The sequence below is a fragment of the Mytilus edulis genome, chromosome 4 (assembly GCF_963676685.1).
Source record: "Mytilus edulis chromosome 4, xbMytEdul2.2, whole genome shotgun sequence".
Lineage (NCBI taxonomy): Eukaryota > Metazoa > Mollusca > Bivalvia > Mytilida > Mytilidae > Mytilus > Mytilus edulis.
The window spans coordinates 72,214,816-72,228,515 of record NC_092347.1 but is presented as its reverse complement, the minus strand read 5'-3'; the positions used below and the strand labels follow the sequence as shown (position 1 = coordinate 72,228,515).

General features: G+C 29.3%; 1 protein-coding gene across 1 annotated transcript in view; it reads right to left on the bottom strand.

Annotated features, from left to right (window-relative positions):
- LOC139521511 (hexokinase-1-like) overlaps positions 1 to 13,280 on the bottom strand; it is a 60,736-nt gene extending 47,456 nt beyond the window's left edge. The window contains exons 1-4 of the mRNA XM_071314987.1: positions 12,842 to 13,280; positions 3,391 to 3,553; positions 2,674 to 2,813; positions 1,135 to 1,350 (exon numbers count right to left, since the gene is read on the bottom strand). Coding sequence (XP_071171088.1) covers positions 1,135 to 1,350; positions 2,674 to 2,813; positions 3,391 to 3,553; positions 12,842 to 13,072 — 750 coding nt within the window. The 5' untranslated portion in view covers positions 13,073 to 13,280. The remainder of the gene's footprint in view (positions 1 to 1,134; positions 1,351 to 2,673; positions 2,814 to 3,390; positions 3,554 to 12,841) is intronic.
- Positions 13,281 to 13,700: the final 420 nt, after the last annotated feature.

Here is a 13,700-nt window from a genome sequence, read left to right as displayed (position 1 = left end):
GTTAAAATAATCTTTTAATAAAACACTTTATAAATTTTAACACATATTCCCATGTTCTTACTTTAAATAAATCCCTTATTGTATTGACAACTAAAATCTTCTTTTAAAATACACAAAGTGGACTAAAAGTCAATACCATTCATCTTTTTCAATAATTTTTTAAAAACTATGGATTCATTTATTTTTCATTGGTACATTGGTACCAGTTTTCAAGGATGGTAAAAATATGTATTATCATGTACATTTGATTTCATGATTTATACTGAATCCTCGGGAAACCAATATACAAGTAGTCATAAAATAATAAAACTCATCTTTTATACTATTTTTTTATAAAATTTGCACTAATTCATTCAGAAGTATGTTTTAGTTCCATTTGATAACTGTCACCTTTATTAATAATCAGACTTTATTTTGAAATTTTAATAACATCATGATTCTATTATAAACTTTAATTTTGATATCACCATATTTCTATATACATGTACATATTGGAATCGATACCTCAAACATATAAGTTTAAACTGGTTTAAAATGATATAGAAACAATTAAAAAGGATTTTCTTATGTCCACTTGCTATATTTTTATAAAGAACTATAAAATAAAAAAAATGATGTTTGTGATTTTAATATTAAATAGATGAAACCCAAAAAACAAATGATACTTAAAAAGCCTGCATTTCTAGTAATATAGCAATTTGTATTCATTATTCTTAATAACAGCTTTGCACAATGATTGCCATAATATCCTTTTTCAGTTAGCCATATAATATAAATACAATACAATAGATAATTATAAACGGAATTCTGACTAAACAATTGATCAATATGATATACAAATTCTTATATATACGACCCAGCTTTTGCTAAATAGTTCAATCAAATTGATTTGTGAAAAATTATTATTCATGTTCATTTTATGAGAAAATAAAAACATTTGAAGAAAAAATTATAAACAGATACACAAATAATACAGACATAACTCCATGGATTGTCAAAATTCAATCATAAATGTATGAAAACTCATTTTTTTTAAATATATGAAATGTATGCTAAAAATTAATATGCCATATGGTGACAAATATTCATTACATAACACTAGCAAATTCCTGAAATATAAAAATGTAAACCTACCCCTCTCCTTTCTATAGCTTCATGTAACAACTGTACAATATCATGTCCTTCCACTCCCGCACATTTGAATCCTTTTGTCCAATGAGTTAAGATGGCTTTATTAAGTCCTTCTTGCCGACATGGGAAAGAAAATGTGAATCCTAATGGAATCTTATGAAATAACAAATCGTGATCTTTCATGAACTTGTGTATACATTCTGCTATATGGTCAAATAACTGAAAAAAAGACAAAAATATATTAACATTAGTTTTTTTATAATTGTTACCAGTACTTTATTTAGGGCCCATTCAAGAAATGGGCAAATTGGAGGGTTAAGGGGTTCTTCAATAAAAGATTATAGGTGAGATTTATTATACATGAGTATTCAGTAAATCATAATAATAATTCAAAAAATTTATATATGAAAAACTACATGACAACCTCTAACCTTAAACACTCAAATCAACCCCAATCACCTTTTACCCATTATAATCTATCATTTTTTTAGCCACCTTGCACTTATCAAGCTTAGAAAACTTCAGTTTGGGTAAAAAAAAAAGCTATGATAAAAATAAACCAATACATGTAAGTGAAACAACCAAAAATAGCCTTACTTCCTTATTACTATATTAGGTAAAACACCATTACATATTTTCACTGTTTACAAACTAGAAAACTCATATTTCTTATATACAAGAATCATTTGACTACACACATGTTATAAGTTATGACTTAGTGAATTAACTACACCATTTGAAGTTTTAAGTGTGAAGAAGCAGAGATTACTTAGAATTTCAAGTGGTTTCTCTTTATATGATTTCAATCAATGGCTTGCCCTAGTACAACAGTCTATTTCACTTATAGATGAAAAGGTTTTTACTTAACGACTTTGACTACCAATGAGGTCTTGAATGGTCTGTCTCTTGTAGTCTGTAGTGTTTAGGATTCAAAATGATTTTTTTTATTACTTTTGCTGCTTTCTTGAAGCTTGTGGATATTTTGGATCAATTATAAAATGTATTGTAAACCTTTTAGTCAAATCTAAATAAAATCAATGTACCATGCAAAGTATTAGTACAAATACAATGTACATAAAACATTGTTGACATTTCATTTCTAACTTTGTCCACAAGTACATGACAAAAGTTTTTGATTTATTTAACATCAATGACAGGTATTTGGCAACAATGGATATTTCAGTGTACCACATCTATATTTGTACATGATAGGAGCTAAATAGCATGTTCATCAGTATAAAGAATTTGACATAAAAGGTTGAATCTTTTCTGTTGTTAATTCAAGGTTATGAAGGACATGAAGCATCCAAGCACGTACAAATTATCAAATGAGTTAGCAGCCCGTTTGGCCCTACAACAGTTTCAAATTCCACTTATTCAGCCCTAATGTTGTTTGCTTTTTGTTTGACTTTGTTTGTATGTTCAGTTTCTCAGAGGAGCCAGACATTAGTGGTTGCATTGTGGTCTTATGTATTGTTTTATATTTTTGGTAATTTATGGTATCTTTGTTTAAGAATGGAAAGTTGTATCTGGTACTCTTACCTGTTCTCCTGTACCAGTCATGATTGATTGTGGAATTAAAAAGATTTTGCTCTCCATGTTGACCTCCTGACCGTCCAGTGAAATGAGTAGAATACGGAAGTTAGTTCCTCCCAAATCGAGGGCTAATACTTTACCAGTTTCTGCAAAGAAATCATGAATTATTATGTACAAGAATAGTTTAATTTAAACAGTTTACCGGTAGTAATAAAAGAAGATTGTTTGACATTAATGCACCGCTCAAGTTTTGCAAATGGGACGGACTGATGGAAGGACAGAAAGACAGAAAAATGGAAAGACTGAAGGAAAGACAATCACTGGTAACACTTGATGCCCCCATCACCTACGACAGGGGCTTCAAAATATCCAATCCAGATAACTGCTAACATGGCTAACAATGCCAAAAACTATCTTCCTTTATTGAAACTATATTTAGAAACAAAGATGTTTTTTTAAACTTACTGTTTAAACAATCAAGATTATCATCATAAGATTATGTGAATATGAAGAGCACTTTCCATAAAAGGATTTCAAGCAATAAAAAAGTGATAATCATTCTTAACAGCAAAACAGCAGTCACCAAAAGAAACTACTGATTAAAATGTGTCGTTTATTCAAAACAAACCATTATGAAATACTTGTAAAGTTTTTTTTTTGTATTTTTCACATACATGCAGAAAGTGGTACTCAGTTTCTACCACATCACAGTTAACTACTAACCTGTTCCATCAGGTACTGATCTGACGTATGTTGGGAACATTTTTACAGCTGCTGTAGCATTTGTCTCTTTTCCTAATCCTTGGTTAAAACTGTCCAACATAACATCCATAATTTTTTTATAGTCGTCATCCGACAAGATAAATGGTTTAACAACATTTTCAACCTGAAACACAAGACACAAACATTTAATGCAAAGTTCTTAAAAATATTTGTTCTTTTCAATGCTTTCCAATACTGCATTCTTGAAACATTCATAATTCCCTGAAAATATGCCGAGAAATCATTGACATTTAAGCCACTGTAACTCTGCCAGCTTAAACTGTCCACAATGAAAAAAAAGAGGATTTTATCCCTACAAAAACAGTATGGAAAAAGCTAATTATTAGAACATTTATATTCTAAAATAAATCCAAAAATAATCCATTCAGAATTTATAGTCGTCCTCACCGAATCACTTGCTAGCTGGTTACCCATTGTATGTTTATTTCCAACTTCTTCATTCTGTCTGATGCAACTGGAGGGGAAAATTTCCAAGACAATTCCGGAAATAAGATGACCAATCAATCATCTTGGTCGTCTATATTTTTATCAGAAAACAGAGGTAAAATAAAGGCTTGTCTATTTTGACTATTAATATGACTATTAATTCACAAACTCCCTTTAGATAAGAATCCATTCCAACTCAAAAACATGTTCGCAACAACAAAAGAACTCCATACTGCTTTCATAGAAATAATAAAGTCTGACAAAACTATCAAGTTAGCTTTGCATTTATTATGTTAGAAAAACATTCTTAGGTTTACACAGTGCATGCATCTGCGTTTTTTTTCAATTAAAAGACGACCTTGATCTTATTGATTGAATGAAGTCAAGCAAACCTTAACAGGGCTTTGTGTTGATCATGGATGTTCAAAAAAAATTTGGATTTAAATCTACTGATTCTATTGTATTGTACAAAAAGTACATGACTGCACTGCATGTAATTAGCTTTCCTAATACATGCAACATTCATGTATGTCTGCTAGACAATTGTAAGTCCAACCAGTTGGACAAAAACCCAAATTACAGGTATTGTAGGCCTACAGGTAAGACATTAGCTAAAGACTACATATAGACCTAATAAAGAATGCCACAAACACTTGTCTACATGTAGGCCTAACATAAAACTAGTTTGTTCTGGGAAAGATGTGTTTACTTGTTATTCATGGGTTGATGTGTGAAGTACAATTATCCCATCCTAGTATTTCTAGTCAAATCATCCCATATCCTTTCCTTGACAATATATGCATGTATATGTTATATCACATCTCCTAATTTCATGTCGCCCATCCTATCTCCCAATCTTCTGTTTCCTGAGATAAAATAACTACTTTATATCCTCTTCAAACACACATATTACAGATGAGGAGTAACTTTCCCATCTATTTCTCATGACCTTCTCTCCTGTTCCCTCCTTCCATTTTAGTATCCCCTTTCCCATACCTTCCTTCTCCCTTACAATGAATCCCAACTCTCTAATCCTTTAAAAATGCTCTTTACTCCCCTTACTTTACCTAGCATGCATTACAGGTTTTTTTGCCAAATTTTGATTGAATGCAAATGGATATTAGGGTAATTTACAGTACAATGTATTATAATAGATTGCTATAGGCGACAAAACGTGACTGATAGAAGAGCAAGGTGTCTGCCTCCCTAATCTTTTCATACTTTCCCCCTTTCAATATTATACAATATCAGACTAATTTGAATAGGGTTATTTCATCATAGTTTTCAAGTGGAAATTTGTATTCTATAGACAGAAAATAAGTTGACCCCTTTTATGACACTTAACCATCCAATCATATTTTCTCAAAGAAATTTCAACTTTAGTCCATCCTACATAAACCAATCTTTCAAAATGACCATTTTGTCACAGTTTTACAAACAAAACAAGCAAATAAAACTAACCTATTTTGCAAGATCACATTTATTCCAGGTAAAGTTTTAACCTTGAAGTAAATATTTGTCTTCACTTACTGTTAATGGTGTCCCATCACTAGCCAACTTTTTACTCTTTCTTCGACCACTATAAGTCTTAATAATTCGAGCATTGGCAGGTACATTTTCTTTATCAATCATATTCATAATGTAGATTTCACAAAAGGAAATAGATTACTATGAATGAAATGGATTCCACAACAAACAAATCAATATTCTCACAGTAAAAATGTCCCTTATGAATAAAATAGGATGGTAAAACAGATAAATTCACACACAGTCACTTTGACGTCACGGATTAGTGAATTTTACAGTATACTTAGTCACTTGAAGTCACTTAGTTAACATTAATAAAATAAAATATTACACAAAAATGTATATGTACACAATAATAAAGTGTGCAAAAAGGTTGCTCTCTTATTGATGTTAATTGAATCCAGTTCAACCAGGTTACTACCAATCACATCATCTCACATAAAATACTATTTTTATGTATTGTGTGCTCTTAGACAATGTTAGAAGCTAGTAGGTGATGACTTCTACAAATAACTAGTTTCCCCTCAATTACAAATATATATAATGGTTGGTATATCCTGTTATAAATGTGTAAACAAAAATAAATGATTCAATCCTGTGTTGATCAATATCCTTCCATTCATATAAACAAAAACAAAGTTTTCAGAATATCACCTTTAATCTGGAAGTGACCACACTTTGTTTAAACTATAAATAAATAACAAATAATCCTAAGCAATGAGGAGTATGGCAATTAAGTACTGGTAAACAGATTCATTAATTTTAAACAAATTAAATCCAAAGTAGAGACCAGTAGGTTAATAAACAAACTTCCAAATATATCCGTTAATACTGAGAAGTGACCACTGGTGTTTTAGTCAATATAAACACAAAATGACCAATGCTTGACCTAGAAGTCTTCTAACTTCATAATAAACAAACAATACTTTAAATATTATCTCAAGCAAGTGAAATAAGTATTTGGATTCAATGTTTACAAAAAAACACGAACAAACAACCCAGTTCATGCAAATTTTGGGAATTTAATTAAAATAAGTTTCCATGCGACTTGAAGCCATAAAAGGGCATATGACGTAATATCTAAACTACATTCCCATCTTTCTATAAACTAATTGACCACCTTTAAATCGATAATTCGAGAATTTCTGGAAACCTCCCAAAGCCTGGCAATCGAATCAATAATTACAAGCATTCCAACAGCTTTCAATGTCATCCAAGGGCATATTGATTTATTTTTAAATATAAACATGACTTTCTCCGTGTGAAAGTGTTAAAAAAGTATGAAAATGATTGAACTTACAAGAATTAATTAGCAAGAGATCATAGGTAAATCTCAGAGGATTTTTATGTTTTTCAGCAATTGCTCTTTTAATTGTGATTTTGTTAATTTGTCTGATTTTTTATTCACTGATGAAAATGTGTGTTACTTTTTAGCCAAAATCTGCTATGATGTATTATTAAAAAGAAAAGGTATTTTATATAATTGTAGATAATAATGTGTTTTGTAGAAATTTTATAGTCTCTCATAACTCTTTTTAGAGTGGCTCATGTTGTTTTAAATATTACTGTAATTTTATAAATGTATAAATGTATGTCAATTTTGAGGTGAGACTCTAATAAAGTATTTGTCTTGTCTTGTCTTGTCTACAATGTATTTATGTGTACCTGTGCAGCACAGGTAACAAGAATTAGGAGCATACCTCAATAAATCACAGCTGTATAGCCAGGTTGTGAAAAAAAAGGGCCAAAAGGGTTCAACAAATATTTTATGAAAATCCAACATCAACATGTTATTAATGTTAATGCCTTCTTATATTCTTATTGCAGAAGTTATATTTGATAGTTTTACCACCATTTCTACCAAAAAAAATAGCTTGTAAAAAACTGTTTTTCATGTTATTTCCCCATTTAACAGTCAGACCCTTATGTCCTGAAGTAAGCATGATAATTAAGTAATCAGATCCTCACTTTTCATTAAGTTTTAGAAAAGAACAAGATTTGTTTAATGCCCCTAACTTTTATCTAATTCAGATTTATGTTTCTTTCTTAAGTCCTACTGTAAACCAACAATTATATATCCAACATTACACAACAACATTCTTAAAGAAGCAAGATTGGTCAAAAAACCAAACTGAAATTCAAAGAAAAACTGCCAAAGACTGTTAGAGGCATATATGTTTATGTCTGCCAAAGATTAGCAAAATTCAGTTCAAGACAATTGTAAAAAAAATGCTATTTAAAATCCAGAGATTTTTCCAATCCAAAATCCAGATTTAATGCTATTTATATACATTTAAAAACATAGTTTTACAAATTTTCTTTCATAAATTCAAAATTCCCTTTTTTATAGTTAGACATTATGCATACAGAAGCTTCAAATTAAATATAACAGTTCAAACATAGTCCAAAGTATGATTAAAATTTTAGCCACTGGATACAAAGATAAAAAAAAAAAAAATCACAAATAAGAGTTATTGCCCTTTGTCTGTTTACAAATTATAATGTACTTATCAATGTTATCGTCTATTCAATGTTTACCTCTTTTTTGTTTTGTTTAATATATTGGCTTCATTTCAACTATGTCAGTCTAGGTGAATATAATGGTTTGTAATAGTTTTATTTTGATTGTAAATTTTTAATTGAAAATTTAAGATTTACTGATCATTCGAAATTGGCATAAGAAGAAAACTATTAAAATAAAACAAAAACATTAATTGGATTTTTACCAGATAGTTGATTTAAAGTTCATTTTAACAATTGCAATGTAAAGCATGGGCTTTTTGGCCAAGTAGGCTAGATTATGTTTCATAACTAATTATTATAAGCTCATTATCATATTCATAATTCTAGGCACCTGCATAAAAGAAAATATATATAACAGTTATACATGACCCCTGATAACTTAATATTTGATGCATTGCCAGACAAATGACATTGAAAAACATGGCACTTCTTTGATCATTATTATTTATGAGGTTTATAAATTTTCCAATAAAAGAAATAATTTAAATTTCTCATAAAAAATTGGCTTTAAGTAAAACTGATTCTATCTTAATATGTTCATATATTTTCTGCAATTTCTGTGAAAGAATATAAACCAAACTATTGAGGCTAAGTTGCGATTTTAAAAATCGGCAAAAGGTTTTAGAATGACGCCTGCATTTTAATTTGATTTTTATATTTTTAGTTTATGCTTTAAATGCATAGCAATATGATGATATATTGATGCAATTTAAAATTACCTGAAAAGAATTTTCTTATACTGTTTGTTGAGGTATTCATTTGCACATTTCTTAAATTTCACAAATCAAAATATGAAGTGTTCATAATAAATTCTATTCTTCAGATATGTTTAAATGTCTTAAATCTAAAAAAAAAATATGATTCATTGTTTTGTTGGGTTAGTGTCTCATTAATATAACAAATCTCCTTTTATTTTTTATCAATTTTCTACATAATAATTTTCCAAAAACTTTTATGCTTTGGGAGTTTGCATCACAACAAATAATCAAAATTAATATAACAAATCTCCTTTTATTTTTTATCAATTTTCTACATAATAATTTTCCAAAAACTTTTATGCTTTTGGGAGTTTGCGTCACAACAAATAATCAAAACAAACTACTTTGATCATCTGTTTACTTTGACCTGAAAGATCCTTTAAATATGTTAAACATGTTTATTTTGTATGCAAATAAAGGTGAGGAAAGGCTGATGCAATCACAATTCATCAGTCACCTATAAAAATGGGTTCTTACACTGGCTGAACCTGTGTTTATCTCAAGTTGTTAATGGGCCCTTCCCAGTGCTTGTATAACAAACACAATTTGAGCGTTTATTCAAACTTCTTATTAGTTCCTGATAAATTCCATTTTTACGAGCTAATTAAGAAATGAAATTTTAATAATGCATTATTATGAAACATAATATTAAAGATCTCTGAGATCCTGTCTGCAAGTCATTTCCTGTCTAGATTTATCATTAAAGTCACCTACTGTATAAAAAATAGATGACAATTTTAAGAAAATTAGGACAAGGTTTATGTAAATTTTTAACGAGTTTTTTTTAATTCAATAATATATATTCGTTTTTCAATTAACTGTGAAATTATAATTTATAATATTTCCTTCTGGAGGAAGTCCTGGATTAAAACTTTATTATGATCTAATAAAAAGTGTGTTAATTGCATTGAAAGTCATAATTTCCAATGCTAATAATCAATGAATGGAGTGCTCAATAAAAAAAGGTTTCAGTAATTTATTGATACACTTATCCTTTTAGAGAAAGAACGAAGGAAAACACATATTTGTCAAAGAGCAAGATCCATTGATTGATTGATTCATTGGTGTTAACTTTTTTCAAAACTATTGTGCTATTTCATGGAGGTCATTTTATGGTTGAGGCAGCCAGAGTGCCGAGGGGAACCACAGACCTTAAGGAGAGGAAAACTGACAATCCAAGTTAATTGAGATTTGAGTCAAGTGCACCTGTACCATTCAGAATTCAAACTCACATCCTAGTGATACAGTATACCTCAATGACACAGCAATCAAATGATGCCAACAAATCAGACAAAACAGTTGGTATGGTATAGGAGACTCTAGAAATTTGGTCCGTTTAGTGGCACCTCCCATCAATTCAAGGTGGAAAATGACAAAATCAATTGATTTGTAGGGATATGTCAAGCTTTAACCAGCCAAAATTTTTATTTTGTACCAATGTCATAAATCAACTATTTTATTCAGGACTTGTGATAGAAGATTTCAATCATTATATATCATCCTGTATGAATTTTGCATGATCATCCTATAATTCTGATAAATAATTCTCTCTTATCTAATAAGGTGTACATAAAAATAAAATTATCCTTGTTATTGCAAAATGAAAGTCATCTTGAATTAGATAGCTAAATATGAAGGTCAAAATTTCAGAATGTACAAGAAAATTGTGCATACCTGATCCGGATGAATGGGACAAACCCATCGACAGAATGCATTTATATCCATAGCATCTAAACTCAAAGAACACTCCATTTCACAATTATCATACATTCAAGTTGACCATATAACAAATCTTCAAAGATCTTCCCTAATGCGTAAAATATTTCGGAATCCAGACAACGCACTTATTTCGTGTACATTTTTATTTATATACCTTAAAAAAATTAAGATGTGTAATGGTTCTATTTTATCACTGATAAAGTCCATCTGGCTATCTTTAAAGTATTTTTTTCTAGCTTAAAAAGGGTTAAATGTAAATAACTGGAATATACTGACATACAGGTAGTTAAATTAATGATGTATTCTATAATTTCTTCTTCTTAGAAAAAGCTTGGATTTTATCATTTGGGTTTAAATTTAACACCAGTTTTATGCAGATTAGATCTAAATTCCTCTATATGCATGCATCCTGCATGTGTACATGTATGTTATGTGTATTAATAGCATGCACTCTTTCAACTCTTTTATTTGGTCAAAATAATTCGGTAAGAAAATATGAAAAATAACAGTTCTTTCATTTAAATTTGCATAAAATGCACATGGATTCCATCTAAATTCACAAGTGTTGGGGAAAGATGCCATGATATCAATATTGTATCTGATAAATTGCAGTCCTGGTGTCCACTATACAAATATTTCTAATTATGAAAACTGAGAGATATATAGCAAAGAAATTTGATTTTAAACAAGATCGAGATACATAAATTTTGAAAGTTACAATGACATACTAAATAATCTTTGTGAAAGTTCAATTACTAAAACAAAGCTGAGCACCAACTGATAATACTGCACATATGGTAGCAGTGACCTACATTATACTTACGGGTATAATTTATTTCTATTTCATGTGGATGCTATCAAATAATTGCATTTAATGTATACAAATATTTCCTCAATCCAACAGCAAAAGTTGCAAAATACCTAGTTTTAAATGTATTTAACAAGGCATATATATCAATACAGGTTTTTTTTATATCGATTATTTTTTGAAAGCATGTCTATATACGGAAGTGAGTAACAGTCATATGGTTTTTTTTTATTTTCAGATCTAACAGGGAAGTTCATACAAGTGTAAACTTTCTTACAAACAGTAAATAAACTGAGGTCTAATTGTTTTCTTGGAATCATTCCATAACATTCCTTATATGCGAAGTATATAGGTTATTGGAATTTCAAAATGTGTCCAAAAAAACCCCAACTTTTTCATTACATCAGTATGTTTGAAAACACAGCATTTTTAAATTCATAAATATAGGATAATTTAATATACTGTCCTTTATAATCAACCAAGGATTTATCCTTGCACAATTATAATAATATTTCCTGATACTGTACTAATCAATTATTTAAAACTAATCAGTGAATGATCAGTTTCAATTCATAAAAAGCATATGATTTTTAAAATATCATTCTATTCGACAGTTTGTGCAAAAAAACAAAAAAGAAGAAACTTAAGTAAAAAGTTCCTACCTTAAATATCATTTTAAGTAAAAATATCTAAATATTTTGTATTGAATCATTTATAAACTTGAGGTCATCTGACACCATACCAGCCAATCAAATTCAAAACATTAAGATTAATAGGGAAATGGACCACTAATTTTCTAATAATTACTAAACATGGAAGATCTTAAAGTGTTCTAGGTAATTTTGAAATGCTACTGACATATCAATTCAAAATATTTACAATTTCTCTTATACATTTGTTATATATCTGGCAAGCATATAGACTCATGCAGATCAAAAGAATTAAATGCCTTTCAATAATAGTGATTTTCACTGTATTGAACAAAACATATACCAGTATTCATTTTGCCAATAAATTATCGATTTACTTTTAAATGTGGTATGTATACATGTTATAAAACTTAATTCTATACATTTTGAAGGAACACAGACGCACCTCCGTTATTGGCCAATCAAAAACAAGGATGATGACACTCCTCCATCAAGGTCATCGATGAAGATCAATATGACTACATATGTTACCAGAAACATCTTATTGTTATTTCATTGTTAAGATCACGTACTTTGTTAAAGTATTGATAATTTCTTGTGATATTATGGAAAATCTGCTTACAAGATTTAACTATGCATAATATTTCATAATAAATATGTTCAGTCTATGCTGAAGTTTGCTATGAATCATACTGCACAAGGAAACATAAAGTTAATATAGTTTTCCATGTTTATGTAAATAGAGAAATATAAGACCCAAAATTTCAGCTGGAAAAAATTCAATACATTGAACCAGTAAAAAGACATAAAAATTCAAAAGAATACTTAAAGAAAACCTCTTCAAATTGAACAAAATGCCAATTCAATGTTAAAACATTATCATAAATAATGTTAACTTATCAGAAAAAAACAAACAAAAGCACGCTATAAATAAGTAACTTGGAAGTTCTATACTCCTGACAAAAATCTAAAAGTCTTACCAGATAATCTTTATTGTGAGGCATATGTTTCAGCATAGCCTGCAAAACGGCCTGAAATTCTGGCTGTAACATCTGTTTGGCTGCCTGGACCATTTTTTCTTTGGAAAGAATGTTCCCATCAGGCATTTCAAGTTCGGGCTTTAAACCAGTAACCCCACCATCTCCCCTTTCAGCCTCCGCTTGCCTATTCATCATAGACCCTTCTTCAAAATTTTCATATTCTGCAGCCATATTTCACAAATTCTTTTACAAACTTCAATACTCGTCAAAAACTTTAAGTCTGTTATAACAATTAAACCACACAGTTCTAATACCTTCTAATCAATATACTGATTAGTCACAGGAATTTTTCCTTTATGATTTTCTTTTTAAATTTGTAAAAAAAAATCTTCTCCTTTATAGTTAGTAGTCTTCAACTGTATACATATGAATAAGTATTGAACACGTCTTTCAGTCTATTTATACTCCCGGTTGTGTTTAACTACGTCACACACAACTGCTCATACCTTTTTACGTCCTGGATATTATATAAATGAACTTAATGATTAAGCTACTTGTGTGGAGATTTAAAACCTTGGTTGATTAATTATGACCTTTGACATTTACAGGAAAATATAAATAAATAAATATACATTTGAAGACATGACTTAAATCACATTTTTCCATATTGATCTGATATTAAAATTTAAGATTTTTTAAATCTATAGAAATCAATCTTTTCATTTTTAAAGACTCAGAGGCTTTGATAAAAATTGAATAAAACTGCTTTACTCTTACAGCAGATAAATAAAAGCATATTCCATTGGTTTTCAAATAAGAATCTTAACTAATGAGGGCCCTCATGGGGTTTTTGATTATG